This window comes from Trichophyton verrucosum, assembly GCF_000151505.1.
Source record: "Trichophyton verrucosum HKI 0517 chromosome Unknown contig00118_1.f1.exp, whole genome shotgun sequence".
Classification (NCBI taxonomy): Eukaryota; Fungi; Ascomycota; class Eurotiomycetes; order Onygenales; family Arthrodermataceae; genus Trichophyton; species Trichophyton verrucosum.
Window position 1 is genome coordinate 1 of NW_003315558.1, and position 19712 is coordinate 19712.

The following is a 19712-nucleotide window of genomic DNA, read 5'->3' on the forward strand; positions in this document are numbered from 1 at the left end:
CGTCAACTTGTATACAACTTGTATATCTTTACGGCTGGTCTGATCTAAATAACTGACTGGTTAACTTGTCACCATCTGCGTCATTGCACATGTGACCAGGATCAGCTCCAGGTTGATAATCCTAAACTTCCACTTCATCAACAACTCCAAAAGCCCAGCATAATACCAATTCCTTGTTCTAACCCCATAGCCCCTTTAAGCCAGCCTCAGGGTATAACTACTGCATAGTAGGCTTTTGAGTGTGGCAATGGCCAATGTACGGTACAGAGCCAGGGTAAGGTCACTATCCCAATCCCTAAATCATATGCACTTAAGCATGAGCTAAAATTATTTTAAGGGCAGCAATTACCCTCAGGCAGGCGGTTCGAGTCAGTTCGATGACAGCGTGTACCCCGGTAGGAGGACGGCAGTTGTGGAAGAATTGAACACAAGTGATGAAGAAGATGAGGGAGTCGAACAGATTGAACCAACTGAGCCAAAGGCAGAGCAGGATAGCAGCCCCAGCATAGGGATTATCGATATATTACGCTTTATATTCTTGGTTTTTATCATATCATCGGGTTTATCCTACTACATTACCTCGGATTCAATAATATGGGGTTACCAACGGCCGTGGTTTACAAGGCCGCAAGTGTTGCTCCGATACTTTGTGAGTATTGCATACCTGCGAAAGTGCTTTGAAGAAATATACTGATGCGCCCTCCCTTGTCTAGAAAGGTCCTCTCATCCTCTCTCGCTCGGAATTGTCTCTATACAACGGCACAGACCCCAATCTCCCTGTGTATGTCTCTGTAAACTACACCATCTACGATGTCTCTGCAAATCGACGCATGTACGGCCCGGGAGGCGGCTATGGGTTCTTTTCTGGTCGAGACGCAACGCGTGCATTTGTATCCGGTTGTTTCAAAGAAGACCTGACCTCCGACCTGCGCGGGTTAGAGGAGATGTATATGCCTATCGAAGATGTCCCAGACGAGGAATTGACCAATGCCCAAAAGAAAATTCGACGAGAGAAGGAGTTAAGAGATGCACGAGCAAATGTCAGAAGACAGGTTTTACACTGGCAGAACTTCTTTGCTGACAGCCATAAGTACTTTGAAGTCGGCAAGTTGATACGCGATGGGGAAGATGAGAAAGGGGAAAAGAGAGAACTCTGTGCCAGTGCCCAGGGAGCGAGGCCCAAGAGGTCAGAGATGAAGAAAGGGACGGCAGCTAAAAGCCAGCCTACGTATCCGCCGGGCGTGAAGAAGGGGGGAAAGCATTGAATGGCTCCCATCTTCTATATATACCACATCAATGTCAAGACATAGAGTGGCAGGCATTAAACCGAAACATATTGACCTATATCCGATACGATAGTAATTCTGAAGCTGTCAACTTTTGCTTGATTGGCGTGATATCTGAAGCGGTCTTCCTTTTTCTAATTCCGTTTTCATTTTCGGATGGCTGAACATTAAATAACATTAAGCCTCATTCGTACCGTGCAAAGGGTTCCCTTTTTCCCCATTTCGTTCCACCCAATGGAATAGAAAGGGAGCAGGCACTAATGGAAGAGGAAAAAACGAGAAAACATCATAATATTTCTCGTTGTCGCTACATGATGATGATGAACCGTGTCAAGTAAACGTAAGGTGTAACGCCAGGGGAATACAAAAGGAGGACAGAAAGGAAATCCTTATGCGTTTTCTTTACTCGGCGGCAACGGCACGGGCTAGATTGAAGAGAAAGACGTTAGTTTATTCCACCACGAACAGCTTTTAATGTATCCGCATCCACGGCATCTAGCGTGTTGTAGGTTGGGTAGGAGTGTTGACATACTGTAGATGTTCATCTTAGAGTGTCCAACAACCTTCTTGATCTGACCCTTCTCCTCGAGGTCGGCAAGGGCCTTTCGGGCAAGGGAGCCGTTGATCTTTAGTCTGTCGACGAGGGTTGCGACAGTGATCAATCGGTAGGACTGAACATCCTTATAGAGCTTCTCGGAGGTGGTCTTGTCGAGAACGACGGCGTGAACGGCCTTATCCTTGACTGTCCAGAGCATTAGCTATTCGTTCTTTTTCCTGCATTTCACAACTTGTACAGTTGGTATATCGTGACGTTCTTCCGCCGCATCTTCAATTGAACATCGCCAAACAACCCAGTACAAGCGAGCGCGCCTCATATCCGTGCTAGGAATATCTCTTACCCTTTCCCTTCGACCACTTCTTCTTTTGCTTCTTGCCTCCGGCGGATGCTGATGGTGCCTGTACGTCGAACCGTTAGTAACGCTGCCAGAAGGTCGGGGAAAAGTACCGGAGTCACAATAAAAGCTATGCGCCTATGTGCAGGCTCGCCTCACGGTGAACAACACCAGCTATACTGACCATTTTGGATGAACTTGCGGATCGTTGTCGACGGGAAGAATCAGCGACACGAAAGAATCAACTTCAGGCTTTCTTTTCGACGTCGCCAAAAATTTACCAAGTGGGGTATGACTAAGCAGAAAGCCCTAAGCCCTAGTCAACTATAATAACAAGCCCATATGGTGCTGTTTTAACATTAGTCATGCAAAACATGGCCGCTTTAAAAATGTATTATGTAATTATTTATTTTTACTCTATTTTTATTTTATTTTTTTTCTTATTTTTCGGTCTTTGTGAGAGGAAAGTCAACGTCGCTCAGGGGAGGCAGAAGCTCTGCGACATCATCGACGGCGGCCACTTTGTGCAGCTGAGTGGACGAACCGGTGCCAGTGAGATATCCCATCCCGTATCCTCGCTGCCCTCCAACCCAGAAGAGGCCGCCCATCTCCTTGTCTGTCTTGATCCAGCCAACTTCAGCTCGCCCGCGCAGACTGCGGATTATCGCACCGCGAGGACTTCGGCCACAGAGCCACTGGTGGACTGCTATTGTGGTATCATCCCCGCTCATAGTCATTAGGAGATCCGGGATCTCACTGTTCCAACATAATTGCTTGATGTTGGCGCTGTGGACAAGAGCTCCTGACAGAGTTGGCTTGCTGCCCTCAACAGACCACATCCAAGCTATGTTGGGCATGCTTTCGTCAATAGTCACAGCTGCACTGCTTGTGGGATTAAATGATATGTTGGAGACGATGCGGTCTTCTGCTGATAGGCTGTAGGTATATGGAAACACGGGTGATTCTGGAGCCAACATGTAATCCGTGATGTCTGGTATTGTCGACTCCTGTTCAACATACACATCACGTCCAATAGGCTCTGTAGTTGGGTCTCCTAATACAGCTATAAGCACGAACTGTTGATTTTCACCAAAGTAAGCATTATTATTTATTTTATTGCACCATAGAGTGGAAAGACATACCGCTGTCCCACTTATCAGCTCAACAGTGCCATCATGTTTGCCAATGGCCAAAAGCTGAGAATCTGGGCTCCATTCAACAGTTCTGACACCAAAGTCGTGGTCATCGTCACCGGTGCTAGATCCTTCATAACTCCTAGATCGCTGACCATCGGCTGTGTAAATCACTACCATGGTGCCTTGGCTTGCGGTGTCCCACACAGCAATCCAATTGCCATCAGGGCTCCATTTCAGGCCCCTTGCATCCGTAGTAGGAAGATTGACAGCTGTAATAACTTCATGGGATCCAACTTCATGTAATGATAGAATATCTCCTGTATTCCCTTTAGTCAACACCGCGAGGTGTCCGGAGCTTGGGCGAAATGCGTAGGTTGAATGCCCCGCAAACTTTGGGCATTTGATAACCCGCTGATGGCCTGTTGTGAGAGAAAATATCGTCAAATGGGTGTTAAATTCAGGTATAACAATGATCTCGTGGCCCGATTGAGAGAAGCTCACATGGGCCAGCCCTGTAATCTCCCCGGCGTCTATTTTGGCTGACCATGTCTCCTCGTTGGCGTCATAAACAAAAATTTTATTCCCGCCGGCGCACAACACGCGCTGTATGGTAGTATTTTCATCCCTTTGCCCAGGCAAGGATTGCTCTCTGGACTCTCCAGTAGCCCATTGTAGGTGCTTAACAGGCCCTGTCAAGTCTTGCAGGGAGATTGGCCGGATATCCCCATCTCCTTTGAGTGAATGGATTTTTAACTCCTTCTCTCCCGCTATAGCGGCGAATCGACCATCGTCAGACAGAGTAAAAGGCATGTTATGCTTGAAAGTAATAGTTAATTGGGCGGTTAAATAGGATATTTCAGGGAGCTGGAGTTACACCTGGTAGTGGACTTGTTACTGTTTATATCGAAACCCGATTTTGCTTTAGGGGGGAAACTCAAAATATCAGTAATAATAATAACTAACTAATCAACTGACTACCAACACCCGTCTCCCCGAAAAGGCCAAACTCGAAAACATTCACGGCTCTTGCATGAATTGATCAAAAAAAAAAAAAAAAAAAAACCTAGTAGCGTGGCTCCGGAGATAAATTCTATGACCCATGCTGCACAACTAGCCCGTGTTGATAGCGTGCAATATCAGGTTAAATCAATCACTTCAGTGTCATGTACCATACTAGAAGCTCCCTCAGGATTTAAATCTGAAGTCGCCGAGCGTTTTCTCCCACTGACTTCAGAGCGGGAGTGCCCAATATAGTCATCTATCGGGCGATCTTTGATAACAATATCAAGAGCCATTAATGACTTGTATGGGGCGGACCCGAGGAATTCTTCGAGCTCCGTAGGAGAAACAATACTGTTTATATTCTTCACAGCATCAACAGCCCTACTCTTCCACATGGTGGCTGGGTTTTCGAGCTTGGTAATCACCAAGGTATTTGGATTACCCGAGCGGCGAGTTTCGTGACGAATTGTCCGATCTTTGTTAAGAGCCTGGTGTATATGAAACCGACGGCTCGAGTTTATCCGCAGCTCAAGTACTTCTTGCGTATGACTTTCCAAGAATGCATTCAGCTCAGTGCAGTCATTGCATCTGCAGCTTGACGCCGGTGGACGTCTCCAGCTCGCCGCTGCGTTACTTCTCGGACGGACGTATCTTAAAACGTATTCCAAGATCGCCCTTAGAACGAAAGTCGACTCCGCGGATCCCTGTTTATGGCTAGTTCGACCTGGCAACCCTGACACTATACCCCGAAGGAAAGGGACAATTATATGGGGGAAAGCCATTTTAAGCGACTGAGACTGTTTTATGGAACGAATAATGCCAGCATGAAGAATGGACAGGGGTATATCGAAATCAAGACACTGTTCGTAAATACTGATCAAATCTTCACCCTTGAGGGCCGAGGATTTATATTGTATGCTTGTCCGGAGCGGCCCAAAACTATTCAAGGGCTTTGCTTCGAGACCTTGGTCCAGGTTGAGGTCTTTGACTAGATCTTCGAAAGTTCTTCGGTAGAACGCACGGAACTCTTCCATACGGAGATGTCCGTTTATATATGAGGTTCCTAGTTTAGCTAGACATGATGTCGTAATACCACAAGTGCCCACCTGTCGTAGTAAAGCGATTGTACTTAAATGCAAGTTAGAGGAACGTTTGCGATATAAGATTTAAAGGTATGCAGTAAGCTCACTCTTGAAGTTTCTCAATCGTCGGGTATAACGTGAGTATACGGACTATAGAGTCTACTTCATCCCGAGTACCATTTTGTAGTCTTGGTAGAAGCCCGGCAAGTTTTTGCTCCCGCCAACATAGCAAATCAACCCATTCGGCTGGCCTTCTCTCGTCTGGAATGTCAATGCACGCTGAGACAAGATCAGTTGCCACCACGACTTGTTTCGCTGGGTGATCCCGAGCTTGTAGGAAGATATAATTAAGCCTGAGGTTCTCAGCATCAAAAATTTAGTAATCGGGAGGTCGACTCTTTCATGCAAACTTACGCTTTCTTCACAATCTCGTATTCCTGGCCGACCAAGTTCTCTGCAATGCATGGGTAGACCTCTGGAGAAACAAAAGCTGCATGTAGCTTTATCGTTTTTTCGAATAATTCATTATTCCCGATCGTGTAGAGACCCTGGGCTATGATACTAAGGACAGTATCGGAGAATTTATACCTGAAGGTACTGCTTACGCGCCAGCCAGGTCTCGAAATTGCATGTGATTGCTTCCATTTATGCCTCGGAAGCGAAAATAAACATCAAGTCGTTTGGGAACGATAACAACAGCCTTTTTCGTAGTATCAGTATATCAAGTAATATAAGAAATATTAAATGTTTGCCCCAACCCACCGTGTTTCGATAGAAGTGGCACACAGATGTGCCTTCGTTTCCTGTATACCCCGAGTAATCCTCATCCGTAGGGATTCCACGTAGGACATTCATTTGGATATACTCCCAATTCTTAACAGGAATCTCGCCGCATACGGAATTTCCTTGCGAGTCGATTACCTGTTTCATGATGGTGCTATCATCAATAGTATCCTGAATCTCATAATAGCCCTGAGAATTTGTGTAATCATCACATGAGCCTCTAACTTCTCGCTCTACATTTCCTAAGTAAAGGTTGAAGCCTAGTTCCTCACAGGCTGTCTGAAGTTCAGCCATACGGGGGCGGTCTGTGCCTTTCATCGACTGGAAACTCAGGCTAGAGTCTGTGTACATGTGCGAAAGCTTGTACAATAGCAAATACGGGCCTTCATCTTCGGCTCTGGGCTCCCAGAATTTTAATACATTTCTCAATGCACTAGACTCTGAGCTAGGAGCAGACGGTACATTGTCCGTACCTTCGAGAATCAAATTGTAGGTTAGGACCAGACGATGTCCACTGGTGATGGGTTTGATCTCGTGGAAGACATCCGAATACCATGCAGCATATGAGAATCCGGCCATTGATGTGGTGGATGTTTTGAACTGCATGCTCTTGCCCCGATGGTTGAGGACAATTTCACCTCCTTCGTGTTTTGTAGGCAAGCAGACGACCAAAGTAGCAAACATCCCATCTGCTTTTGGAGAGTCCTGATGGGATAGGAAGAATGCGTCCTTTTCGTAGATAAGAAGCTTGTAAGGGTCTGCTCTGATCGAGCCCACCTTATCGGCAACACCCAGCCCCTTGCCGACATCAGCGACAATCTTTTTCATGTAGTTGGCCCATCCGGGAGCCTTGATGTCGAACTCGGTGGTGTTGAGCTCCCAGCATTTCCGCACAGAGGTGTCAACTAGCGTCTCTTCACCCTTTCCGAACGGACTTCTGTGACAGACATCGATAATGGCTTTGGCATCGTCGGGGGACAGAGGCAGCTTCACCACCCGGTCTAGGCCATTGATATGGAGGTTTGGGTCAAGGATCCCATTTAGACCACGGAAACAAGCAAAGTCGCCCTTTGAATCAATTGAGCGTAGTGCTTGATGAATCCTTTTCTTGATACTCGTGACCTCTGGTGTGTCTTCACCGCTGGAATCGTCATCACAATCTTGACCTCTGGGCCACCCGTCGTCACTCATGGCCGCTTGGTTCGTACCACGCCGTCCGTAACTGAATTAGTATAAAGGTTTTTCCGGGCTCCAGGGATCTCGATAGTCAACGAAGAGCTATCTGGTGTTCAATGTCCTTTCGTTCCCCCTCTTGCGATGATGAGATGACCTGAAGCAGCCAAATAACAACTAGTTAGTTAATTTAACTACGACAAAAGCCGCGATCAAACGCGTTTCGGGCAGGAACACGGTCACGTGGAATTAAGTTAACATTTATTAAAGTTAATGTCAGGATTAGTCATCTTTTCTGGCGGGAGCTGACTAAGCGGAACATTTGACACTAGTAAACCTTATGCCTATTTATAATTATAAATTCTTATTGGCTGAAAATGCGGCTCGATCGACCACAGCAAAGCCCAATCGGGTGTCCGCTCATGTCGCTTCCAAATAATGTGCAATATCAACATCGCGAAGCTGAACTATATAAAAGGAGCCGTTTACTCCTGACGGGATGGAATTATATCCAGATGCTCACACATAGTTAGTTGATCAACCCAAGACACTAATTATGACCTCTGGAAAACAAGAGCCTGTCATCGTTGCGTCCTGCAAACAAACTCGGTTCCATCTAGCTGAAGGCAAGGGCTCAGGCGAGGTATAACTATCCATATATATGCAAAATTATAATTTTGATAGTTACTAACTTCAATCTAGATTGATATTCAGGGGCTAGACATACTTATTGCCTCTCGCCTATCTCAGAGTCAGGATGCAGAGTCTTCAGGGGCAGGAAAGGGGAAGGCCCGAAAGAAGGAGAAAGCTGGCCTAGGGATGGAGATTCTCACTGGTGCGAATCTTCGTTTAAAGGCCGGAGTCCATTATGGCCTTGTTGGTCGAAATGGGACGGGGAAGTCAAGTGAGACTAGCCCTTGTATTCTTGTGGGCGGATATAACTAATGGGTATTGACATATGTGAATAGCCCTACTCCGAGCCATGGCCGATAGGCTGATACCCGGGCTGCCTGAGCGTGTCAAGATTGCAATTCTCCAGCAAACTGATGTTGAAGTTGGCGCCGATTCTGATCCGCTATCTTTGGCTGGTAAGGGTACAGCAGCATTACAGGCCAATGATGAATCGTCAAAGAAGGTGCCAAAGACTCTCTTACAGCAAGTTGTGCAAAGTGATACAGCACGGAATGAGATCACAAGGAAAGTAAAGAGTATGTAATTTTCTGTCAACCTTCGATCCTGAGTGAGTGAAGCTGAAGTATCGGTGAAAGTTCTATCACAGGCGCTGGAAGACCATGAGGACCCCCTGGCACCGGTAAAGGCCATTAGACAACTACGCCATGAAGCTTGTCAGCACCAGCTGTTTCTAGCTCAGAAGAATGCAAGTCTGAGGAGCGGCGCTAGGGGGCTACAAGCAAGAAAGGACTTGAAAACAGCGGAAAATAGGCTTGAAGAGTCAGTAGAGCGGTAAGCGGGTGAGTTCCGTACTCAAAAAAAGAGCATGACCACTGATAGCGAATAGCCTCAATGATGACCTTACCACCTTGGATGCCTCTAAAATTGAACAAGAGACCCAGGCAGCGGTTGAGTTACTTGCTGACGTGGAGGCACAGCTTGAAAGTGTAAGTGCCTTAGAACTGACATAAATATACTATGTGCTAAGTGGATATATATTTAGATGAATGTTGTAGACTTGGACCAAGAAGCCCGGAAAGTTCTTCTAGGCCTAGGCTTTAAAGACACTGATTTTGACCGACCGTTCCTCTCTCTATCAGGAGGCTGGCGGATGCGATGTATGCTGGCTGGAGCATTGATCCAAAGTGCAGATATTATGATTTTGGATGAACCGACTAACTTCCTTGATATGCTGGGCGTGATATGGTTGGAGACTTACCTCAGTCGAATGCAGGAGAATTCCGATAAGACCGTGGTAGTGGTTTCTCATGACCGGGCGTTCCTCAATAATATATGTGAGGAGCTTATAATCCTCAGGGACAAGACACTTACCTACTTTAAGGGCAATGTGTCTGCATATGAGCAAGATCGAGAGTCTCAAAAGCTTTACTGGGGGCGTATGAAGGAGGCTCAGGAACGACAGACAACGCATATTGAGAATACGATCAAGAACAACATGAAGATAGGCAAGAAGACAGGAGACGATAATAAGCTGCGAATGGCCAAATCCAGACAGAAGAAGTTGGACGATCGAATGGGGGTACAGGTAAGCGCAACAGGAGGCAGATTCAAGCTGAGCCGTGACCGTGTTGGATGGCATGACTCTATGCGAGCTGAGATTGAGGTCCCGGCGGACGAGAAGGGGGTATCAATCGACCTTCCAGAGGCGCCCGACCTGAGGTTCCCGGGACCGCTGCTCTCACTTGAAGGTGTGACATTTCAGTATAAACACAGCGGCCCTGTTGTGCTCAAGTCCATTGATCTGGTCATGCACATGGGCGACCGCGTAGGTATCTTGGGTCTCAACGGATGTGGCAAGTCGACGTTATTGAAAATTCTAGTGGGAACCAACGAGCCAACACAGGGGAAGCTATCTCGACACCCTCGACTGAAGCTGGGATACTACTCCCAACACTCGGTCGAGGAGCTTCAGGAGCTCGGCAGATCGTCGCCAACGGAGACGGGACTGAGCCTACTTTGCAGGGAGACAGAAGGCGTGCTTGATGAAGGAGAAGTCAGAGGCATGCTCAGTTCGCTGGGATTACCTGGACGGACGGCGTCAGACGTCCCCGTCTGCCAGCTGTCGGGTGGACAGCTGGTTCGGCTTGCCCTTGCCCGAATCCTTTGGCCGATGCCACATATCTTGGTGCTCGACGAGATCACTACGCATCTTGATTTCCACACCGTCCTGGCCCTGGCTGCAGCTCTCTCGTCATATAACGGAGCTCTGCTGCTAGTCTCCCACGATCGATACCTTGTTCGGAAGGTGATCGAAGGCAAGGAGAACCTAGAGGGTGATGATGACGGCAGCGGTGGAATGGCAGAGCATGAAGCCAAGGGCCGCGGAGCAACAGCTGTGGATGAATCCCAACGCCGAGACGTCGTTGTGCTCAAGGCTGGCAAGCTGCAGCTGCAAGAGGATGGAGTTGACCAGTTCGAGGCCAACCTGCAGAAACGAGTCCGGAAGATGATTGCTTAGCCTAGCTCCAACGGATATTCGCACATGCGGAGCACACAGTGCGGACAACAAACCGGGCCGCGAATAATACTTAGGTTGGATCTGGAGATGATGAATATGGGGAATGGGTTTCCCCGGGAATTTGATCTCGTCTCGAATTGCATCTGGATCTGTGTCTGGTGATAATATCCGCTGAAAGGGCGGAAACTAGGCTATTTTGGCCTGATCTCACGGTCTTCTCTCGCCGAAAGAGACGCCTGGAAGATGGTTATGAAGACCAAGCCCATATTTTTGAGTTGACAGGGCGCCCGTATTTTTGTTAGAGAATTACAAAGACGGCTGTCTCTGCAAGTCTCTGCAATGTTCTGCTGTCCCCGAGGCCTCCACCGACCTGTTTTGATATATGGAGTTCGCGATGGAGAATTATGGAGAAGCCGAAAGATGTATGGAGAGAAGAATCGTTACTGGGTCCTAGTCTCGGCCGGTGACATATTATTAGAGTATCAGAATATCAATGTAGTTTGTCTCTCCGGTGCATTGCAGCGCAGTGTATGTTGTAGTTCGTAGATACCAACTTTTATGTCGAAGTCGCTTTCAACACAAGAACGTCCAACCTCATCCAACATCACGATCACGACTCAGATCCCAGCACCCTCAATAATGCTTCGGCAGGACATCCGCTGCTTCTGGAAAATGCTAGTTTGGCTTGTGACCCTTGGAAAAAACCCATAGGACGAAGAATATCCCGCTAGCAAGAGACATGGGACCGATCAGTGGAGAGCTCAGCGTCGTAATAATGGATCATCGCAGCACAACGCCGAAGACAAGCCGCCCAGTGACAGAAGAGGAAAATGGTGATTATCAATCAGCGTGAAAGTGACTCCGGCAAAAGCAAAGACGAGAGACTTCAGGACGAAAAACCGGCGATTGGCTTGATATGGCGGTTATCCGGAGGATAAACCTTCGTGCGGCTCGTAACGACGGGTTGAACCATGGCTCTGAGCGCCCTTGCAGACGGTCTGTACGACACAGAAAGGCTTGAAGGCCGGAAAGTCGACAGTTTGAAATGCAGACAGGATAGACAGATGGGATAACTACAGATATTTGAATTCGGGCCAAAAGGGGGGTCCTTGATGCTGGCCGCCTCAGCAGCATAGTTTCTATAATTATATCGAGCTGCCACAGCACCGCCAACCACCACGCTCTTCACCAGCTTGTGACAACCAGCAAAAATTCCTATCCACAAGAAGATACTAGGGGTCCTGGCGTGAGAATGCTGAGACGCCACCGGTGCCAGCGCAAAGCTCCACTAGACGAGATTTGAGGGTTAGATTTCCGGCGCCCTTGAGGAGCCTTCGACTTCCCCGGCCCCGAGACATCGTCACCAACTCCAAGGGGCAGACAGAGATGAGAATAGGATCACTAGCACTCGGATGGTTATTAATTGACGAGCGAGAACTTGCTTCGACACTTTCGTCAGGGAGTTACATCCTGCTGGCCAATTAGCTGCGACGGGCGACGGGAAATATCAGCGAAAAAGGGCACTGGAGGACCCCATGTCGGCACAACTGGGGAGACATTGGGGCCTCCAGACCCCGGTCCAGGGAAGGGATTGGAACGCTGGCCATTGGTCGGCAATATCAAGCTTGCTATCGGACCCCGGTTTAGACGCCCCCGCGCTCCCAGAGGTCCTTCAGTTGTGTGTCATATACGTACGGAGTCGTCGTAAAAAAATTGATAAAAGGGCTGGCATCCCTCCCCTGCGGCCCAACCTGGATCTCGGAGAATAGAAGAGCTACCATCTAACTACCTTCGATCCAAGGGACTCTGGTGTGTGTCCATGGCCGTTAAGGTCTGATAACTTCTCTTACGGTAGCCGAGCCCCTGGAAGGGAGAACACAGCAGGACCATGGCGGGAGACCAGTACGAGTTGAACGGGGCTGACGATGGCAAATTTGGCATCTCAGAGCATGCAAATAGCATATCTCTCGAGGATGAGCCGCGAAAGAACTCAGTCGCAAGTTTTCGAACTCGCTTTATCGACAGCTTCAGACGAGATCCCAATGCATACTTTTCGCGGCCGGCGAACGCGGACAGCCATTTCGATGCAGAGCAGGCTGCAGCCGCGACGGCAGCTTCGCCTCTGCGGCGAGCGCTGAAGTCTAGACATCTTCAAATGATCGCTATAGGAGGATCTATCGGTGAGCTGCGTCCTTGTTTTCCTCGCTTTTGCGATGTTTGTCGTTATCTAATATGGCTTGCTGTAGGAACCGGACTGTTCGTCGGCTCTGGCAAGGCGCTGGCCACTGGAGGGCCCGCATCAGTTGTGATATCTTTCTGTCTCGTTGGCATAATGCTCTACGCTACTATACACGCCCTTGGTGAACTCGCCGTCTGTTTCCCCGTCGCCGGATCCTTCTCACACTACTCTACTCGTTTCATCGATCCAGCCTGGGGTTTCGCTATGGGATGGAACTACGCTATCATGTGGCTGACCCTTCTACCGCTTGAGATCGTCTCTGCCGCGATTACAGTTGGATATTGGAAGTCTAATGTCTCTCCTGCGGCCTGGGTCGCCATATTCTACACCCTCATTGTATGCATCAACATGTTTGGGGTCAGAGGGTACGGCGAGGCAGAGTTTATCTTCTCTATAATAAAGGTCGTTGCGATCATAGGGTTCATGTATGCATCCCAATCTCGTTGATCCCGCGACTAAAGAATTAAGGGGCATCATACTAACGAATCCTTTTTAGTATCCTTGGAATCACTATCAACTGCGGCGGTGGTCCAAACGGAGAGTACATTGGAGGTAAATTCTGGAGGGATCCCGGTGCGTTCAACAACGGATTCAAAGGCCTCTGCAGTGTCTTTGTTACAGCCGCCTTCACCTTTGGCGGAGGAGAGCTTGTCGGTCTGGCTGCAGCAGAGACCAGCAACCCTCGAAAGTCCATCCCAACCGCTGTCAAGCAGGTTTTCTGGCGTATCGTCTTGTTTTACATGGTCTCCATGACCGTTGTTGGCCTGCTGGTGCCATACACTGATCAGAGACTACTGAACGGATCAGGGAGTGCCGACATCAAGGCTTCTCCCTTTGTGATTGCTATACAGGATGCCGGCATCATCGGCCTTGACTCTGTTATGAACGTCGTCATCATGATCTCCGTTTTATCTGTTGGAAATGCTGCCATCTACGGCTCTTCTCGAACACTGGCTGCACTGGCAGAGCAACGCCAGGCTCCTCGATTCCTGTCATATATCGACCGCAAAGGCCGGCCGCTAATCGCTATTGCCGCTGCCTCAACCTGTGGACTGTTTGGATTCCTGGCTGCTTCAGACAAGCAACAAGACGCCTTTACCTGGATGTTGGCTATCTCGGGTCTTTCCTCGGTATTCACCTGGGGATCTATCTGTCTAGCGCACATCCGGTTCCGTCAAGGCCTTAAGGCACAAGGCCAGAGTGTCGACGACCTTCCCTTCCAGGCCCAGGGAGGCGTGATTGGTTCCTGCATCGGTTTCGCAATCAACTGCATTGTTCTCATTGCCCAATTCTGGACAGGCTTCGCACCTATCGGCTACGCTGAGCTATCAGCCGCAGGGCGTGTCAAGAACTGGTTCTCAACCTACCTGGCTGCCCCAGTTGTGATCGCTTTTTACATCACGTATAAGCTATGGCATCGCACATCCTTTGTTCGAGCAAAGGATATGGACCTAGTCACCGGGCGCCGTGATCTTAACCTGGCTCATCTGATAGCAGAAGAACGGGCTGAAAGATTGTCCTGGCCAACATGGAAGAGAGTGTATAAGTTTTTCTGTTGATCTACTTTATTTTAACGAACCTCTCCCTCACTCGATGTAACATGTATAAAACAAAAGAAGCGAAAGAGCAACAAATGAAATGATACCCTGTTGCTTGTACATAATAGCTTAATCTGATTCTTTACCATCAGCCTCTATAGGGCCTGATGACGGCAGTGAATGCCCAGAGTGACTACTTGATACCTACTTCTTCGCCCTGACCAAGTGTGAATACTCATAGTTAATCACCCTGGAGAAATAGCGTGCCTGACCCGATGCTTAGCTATAAATATGCCACCATTTTCACGACATCCGGCACTCTGATCTGTTTGATCAACATTTCCTCAGTGCTTTGCAGGCTCCAGCATCGTGGCGGGGTACAAGCTTACCCTGAAGGTATGTAACTACCCCTGGTATTGTGAAGAAGGTGGTTGAGGTGCTGACCTACATATAAGCGCTATAGGGGAAGCAAAGCCCCCTTAACCTACAAGATTGCCGATGCATGTCTCACTGTTACTCCGAAAAGTCATTACAGGTGGCGAAGAAGGGTTCTCCAGCCCATGCGGCTGCTGGTGGAAATTTTGTCAATGCAATCAAAGCTAGTGGCCAAGTCTCTCGAGACGCTGTTGCAGCTTATAGCCCTGACCAAAGACACTTTTTTCGCCTCCCATTCAGTCAGTAGCTGAACCAGAAACTTTCTCTTCTCGCTGTCCTTCATCTGGTCCCTCGCGCGAGTTAGTTTCCTATGGCTGCCTCAGCAAGATATCAAACCGCGGAGCCAAAAAGGGGAAGCCCCAAATTGGTTGTGGAGAGAATCGCTATATCATTGACACAAGACTCTCCACCTGTTACCATTGCTGAATATAATAACTTTTTGAGAGAGGCAATGTGGAGGATAACTCCAAGGCTCTTCCATATGCATCAAGCCGAAACGCATGCCTCTGTATCTTGATTTGAACAAGGCATAACAATGTCATATACCGACCTTTCCACCCGAGCCGCAAGAACATAACCGCAAGCAGACACTTAGACGGTTGAATACTCCCATAGTGAATGAATGGCAAGAACATGTACTTGTCGTTTGCGCCATCGTGGATGCTAGGTCGGGCGCTGTCAGTGCCATTTGCCTGTTGCGGCCGTGCACTTTAGGAGGAACTAGGGGAACTTGTGGCGAATGTCGTCGCATGGGAGGTCGGTGTGAGCCGGTGAGTTGAGATTCTGAACCATCTGACTGGAATGTTTTGGTGATATGGTTAAAACTAGTAAGTTTCTCATATACTAAGGAAACTGATGATGTGAAAAAACTTATGCATCTCAGGATGGCCATTTTTGGCTTTGAGAAGGCTGGATGGGGAGTAGCTCTAGCTTTATAGAAGAGCCAACTCGCAGCTTATAGGCCAGGGGATGCTACCCGATCCTCCGTGTATCGACAGATCTATAAGATTACTTCTAAATTCTCTATTTAATTTCTAAGGAAACTACAGGGACACAGCCTTTTCTCGCGGGAATGACTATGTGTTTCGTTCCAGAGAACGCTCGCACCAGACTCAGCCCAGCGAAAAGTTGTGACATCGAAGGTGATACCCTGGAAGATGGTCCGCCTGTCAAGAACCCATTTCTCGCGGGCTCACCAGGACTAAGGTGGGTATACCCACCTATGAACAAGGGGTATTGGTTTTTATCAGGACCAGGAAGGCGCGGAAGCTCACTCCTCCCTGGAGAGGGCCTTTCACTATCCTAGGGCCGTTGTCTGACAGGGGAATGTCATATAGCATATCTTACCCGGACGGTACTCCTTTCAAGTATAAGATACGGTTGCATGCCTGCCAGACGGGTTTACCTGCAAGGGAAATCTGGAGACATATTGGAAAGGAGGGAGCGCCGCCAGACTATTCAAAGCCGCCACCTAGGCCATGTTATACTTGCGGGGAAATACATTGGCATCGTTTCTGCCCCTCCCGCAAGCCGACGGCCGTCAACTTAGTTGACCTCGACCGTCAGACTGCCCTGGACGCCATCATTGAGGCGGAGCAGGCCGCTCAGCCCACAGTAGAGGAGGACGACGGTAATGAACCCTCTTCCCCCGACACACTGTCGGAGGGAAACTAAATCGCGGCTCTGGCGTCAGGGCACCACGAGATAAAACCCGCGATGTGACCCCGGTGACTCACAAGCGATATATTCATTCTTAACCGTCAAATCTGCAACTGCGACTCCTTTTACCTTCTGTATTGATACCGGCGCCTCGGTATCGCTTATTTCACAGCGCTGTCAGTGTCCCATGTCATTAGTTAGCATCAATGATATAATGACTCTCTCTGCAGCCGACCAGGGGTTTCCCCTCTTTGGCCCAGCAGTTTGATAGTTGGTTACCAGTACCCTGTGAATATGTCCTTAGCTGAATTAATAGAAAGATGTCAAACGGCTGAGCCAAGGAGACGAGCCCACTAGTTGGCGGCAAAGAGAATCGTTCATTTAAACGTCCAGTAGGTCAATAGTAGTATCTCCTCCATGCACCTTATCATGTCGATGTTTTTACCTCCGGCGGCTCGGCTTGTCGTTAATCTTCGGCTAACCTTAAAGCCGAACTCCGCCCTTCACGTGACCGCGGCTATTCGGCCCTCCAGAGTCGATCCTGGAAGGGATTCGTATATTTGCGGAGACGGACGACGAAACGACAAACATGATGACACAGGAAGATTAAGTGAAGCTGAGACACGAAGGGGCCCTGTCCTTAAGATGATGCAGAGCTAAGAGCGCAGAGCTCAGAGCTGAGAGCTGTTTGATGTGGGTGTCTGTAAAATGCCATAACATCTGCGTAGCTCGATTCCCCCTCGCTCCAACCCATCGCAGGGTTTCCTTCACCATGGCTGCCCATTGCAGCCGCATTGCAGGGCGAGCTCGGTACCCCGGTATATCACTGAAGAGCCAGTGTTTGCGCAGGTATTCGAGCGGTTGTGGCCAGGCAGTGCCCAAAGAGCCATCTTTTCGGCCGCCTTCGCTCGATGTACCACCTCGACCCTCTCCCGAACTCCAATCACCATCGTCTCGACTTGACTCGCTCAAGGATGCAAGGCCGTTCTCCTCCTTCTTGACGGATACCTTTAGCCGGCAACATGATTATCTTCGGATCAGCATCACCGAGCGCTGCAATCTGCGGTGCCTCTATTGCATGCCAGAAGAAGGCGTCCCGCTTTCACCGCCGGAACATCTGCTTACTACACCAGAAATCGTGTACCTTTCAACCTTGTTTGTATCACAGGGAGTGACCAAGATACGGTTGACCGGTGGAGAGCCTACGGTGCGCAAGGACATACTACCGATGATGCAGGAGATTGGCAAGTTACGTCGTGATGGGCTTAAAGAATTATGTCTGACTACGAACGGAATATCACTCCACCGGAAACTTGACAGTATGGCTGAAGCAGGGCTGACTGGAGTCAACCTGAGCCTCGATACCCTAGATCCTTTCCAGTTTCAGATCATGACAAGACGCAAAGGGTTTGAAGCTGTGATGAAGAGTATCGAAAAGATATTAGAGCTAAACAAACGCCACGGCGCTGGTATTAAGCTAAAGATAAACTGTGTGGTCATGCGGGGTATGAATGACCGGGAGATACTCCCCTTTGTCGAGCTAGGCCGTGACAAGGCGCTCGAGGTCCGGTTCATTGAATATATGCCATTCGACGGGAACAAATGGAGTAAAGGGAAGATGTTCTCCTACCAGGAGATGCTTGATGTTATTAAAGCAAAGTATCCGGGTTTTGAGAAAGTACCGGATCACAAGAATGATACCAGCAAGACATATCGGGTACCAGGCTTCAAAGGGAAGGTTGGCTTCATTACTAGCATGACGCATAATTTCTGCGGGACATGTAACCGTCTCCGGATCACCAGCGACGGGAACTTGAAGGTGTGCCTCTTTGGCAACACAGAAGTGTCTCTAAGAGATATGATCCGGCAGGAAAATAACAACAAGCCAATAGATGAGGATGCTCTGCAGTCTTTGAACCTCCTCGAGTCGGCTAGACAGGCTGCTCGAGCTGAGGACCAAGGCTATCCAGTGAATGAGAGGGAGAGAGAACTTTTGCATATAATTGGCGCCGCTGTCAAGCGCAAGAAGGCAAAACATGCCGGGATTGGTATCTTGGAGAATATGAAGAACCGTCCCATGATACTGATTGGTGGGTAGGATTATTCCTCTTTTCTTTTTCTCATTTTACGATGATATATAACCACCTATCTATGTACTCCCCTTTATGATACCATGAAAAATTATGAGACCATCATTAGTTTTATATGATTGGTTGTATATACGTCTAAATATACACTTATAGGCATTGGGTTCCTCAAATTTCAACTACAATTACTAAGATCAGCTTTGCTATAGATGAGACTACTCCTAGGAATATTCACCATTACAATCATCACCCTGCGGTTAAAAGAAGAGCCCGAACATTAGTCTCATCCCTTCGGTCGTGGCAGTCTATTCCAACCCATCTCCTTGGTATCGACAGATCAATGGGGCAATCCCCCCGTTTATATTCTACTCGGAAATCCTCGACAGGCGTAGAACTGCCGCCTTCAGCTTCATCCCAATCAAAACCGACCAAAGATAACACCATTCGTGACCTTCCAACCGCATCCCATGCAAAGCTTCCCCATCTTACTCCAAACGAAACCGTCCATATGACGTCAATAGGTCATAAGCCAGAAACGAATCGTTTGGCGACTGCTGTGTGCCGAGTTACATTCTCCAATCCGACCCCTATATCACTTCTAACTACTGGCGACGGCCTTATGAAAAAGGGAGATGTGCTGTCTGTTGCACGCATAGCAGGCATTATGGCCGCTAAGAAGGCAGCGGATATCATTCCACTGGCTCACCCCGGTCTGGGAATAACTGGTATTGAAGTAGATGTTACCGTATGTCCGCCTCATCCAGAAGGAAGTATGCCAAATGAGAAGAACAGGGTGGACAATGGAGTTCATGGCAGTATTCTCGTTACATCGAGCGTTAGCTGCCTTGGACGAACAGGGGTGGAAATGGAGGCAGTGACGTCTGTATTGGGTGCTGCCCTTACAGTGTACGATATGTGTAAAGCTGTGGACAAGGGGATGGTCATTGGTGAAGCCAGAGTTGTTCGAAAACGAGGAGGGAAGAGTGGTGATTGGGAAGAAGGAATTCGAGTCAGAGATTCCAAGGAAAATAGTAATGAAAAGGAGAAATAGATCCGTCTATAAAAGAATTACCAACAAGTATAGATATGAAACTGTGAACACAGTACACCTCGAAATGCAGAACAGGAGAGAACCTCAATATCCAAAACTAGATGTAGAACATGCTATCGGCCAAATCTGTATGCACACCCCAGAGCCATTCAGACTGCGATACATTATACGGGGTAACGGCATGGTGGTCCTTTCGG

At 48.4% G+C, this 19712-nt stretch overlaps 7 protein-coding genes across 7 annotated transcripts; 4 read left to right on the forward strand and 3 right to left on the reverse strand.

The window, feature by feature from the left end:
• Positions 1-337: 337 nt before the first annotated feature.
• On the forward strand, positions 338-1265 carry TRV_01476 (uncharacterized protein; the record flags this gene model as incomplete). The annotated part of the gene is made up of 2 exons (XM_003024293.1): positions 338-649; positions 714-1265. Coding segments are annotated over 2 exons (864 nt in total), but the record flags the coding sequence as incomplete, so codon positions are not given.
• Positions 1266-1731: 466 nt separating this feature from the next.
• Positions 1732-2041, reverse strand: TRV_01477 (uncharacterized protein; the record flags this gene model as incomplete). Its single annotated transcript, XM_003024294.1, has 2 exons — positions 1732-1781; positions 1819-2041. The coding sequence occupies 2 exons, from the start codon at positions 2039-2041 to the stop codon at positions 1732-1734; spliced, it is 273 nt and encodes a 90-aa protein (XP_003024340.1).
• Positions 2042-2619: 578 nt separating this feature from the next.
• On the reverse strand, positions 2620-4125 carry TRV_01478 (WD40 domain protein; the record flags this gene model as incomplete). Its single annotated transcript, XM_003024295.1, has 1 exon — positions 2620-4125. One exon carries the CDS (start codon positions 4123-4125, stop codon positions 2620-2622), a length of 1506 nt encoding a protein of 501 aa, XP_003024341.1.
• Positions 4126-4451: 326 nt separating this feature from the next.
• On the reverse strand, positions 4452-7373 carry TRV_01479 (uncharacterized protein; the record flags this gene model as incomplete). The annotated part of the gene is made up of 5 exons (XM_003024296.1): positions 4452-5389; positions 5577-5752; positions 5814-5960; positions 6005-6099; positions 6186-7373. The coding sequence occupies 5 exons, from the start codon at positions 7371-7373 to the stop codon at positions 4452-4454; spliced, it is 2544 nt and encodes an 847-aa protein (XP_003024342.1).
• Positions 7374-7911: 538 nt separating this feature from the next.
• TRV_01480 (uncharacterized protein) lies at positions 7912-10506 on the forward strand (the record flags this gene model as incomplete). The annotated part of the gene is made up of 6 exons (XM_003024297.1): positions 7912-7998; positions 8058-8259; positions 8324-8563; positions 8606-8819; positions 8875-8974; positions 9031-10506. 6 exons carry the CDS (start codon positions 7912-7914, stop codon positions 10504-10506), a joined length of 2319 nt encoding a protein of 772 aa, XP_003024343.1.
• A 1888-nt stretch (positions 10507-12394) lies between these two features.
• TRV_01481 (uncharacterized protein) lies at positions 12395-14304 on the forward strand (the record flags this gene model as incomplete). Its single annotated transcript, XM_003024298.1, has 2 exons — positions 12395-13170; positions 13242-14304. 2 exons carry the CDS (start codon positions 12395-12397, stop codon positions 14302-14304), a joined length of 1839 nt encoding a protein of 612 aa, XP_003024344.1.
• A 2845-nt stretch (positions 14305-17149) lies between these two features.
• On the forward strand, positions 17150-19515 carry TRV_01482 (uncharacterized protein; the record flags this gene model as incomplete). Its single annotated transcript, XM_003024299.1, has 2 exons — positions 17150-18471; positions 18621-19515. 2 exons carry the CDS (start codon positions 17150-17152, stop codon positions 19513-19515), a joined length of 2217 nt encoding a protein of 738 aa, XP_003024345.1.
• Positions 19516-19712: the final 197 nt, after the last annotated feature.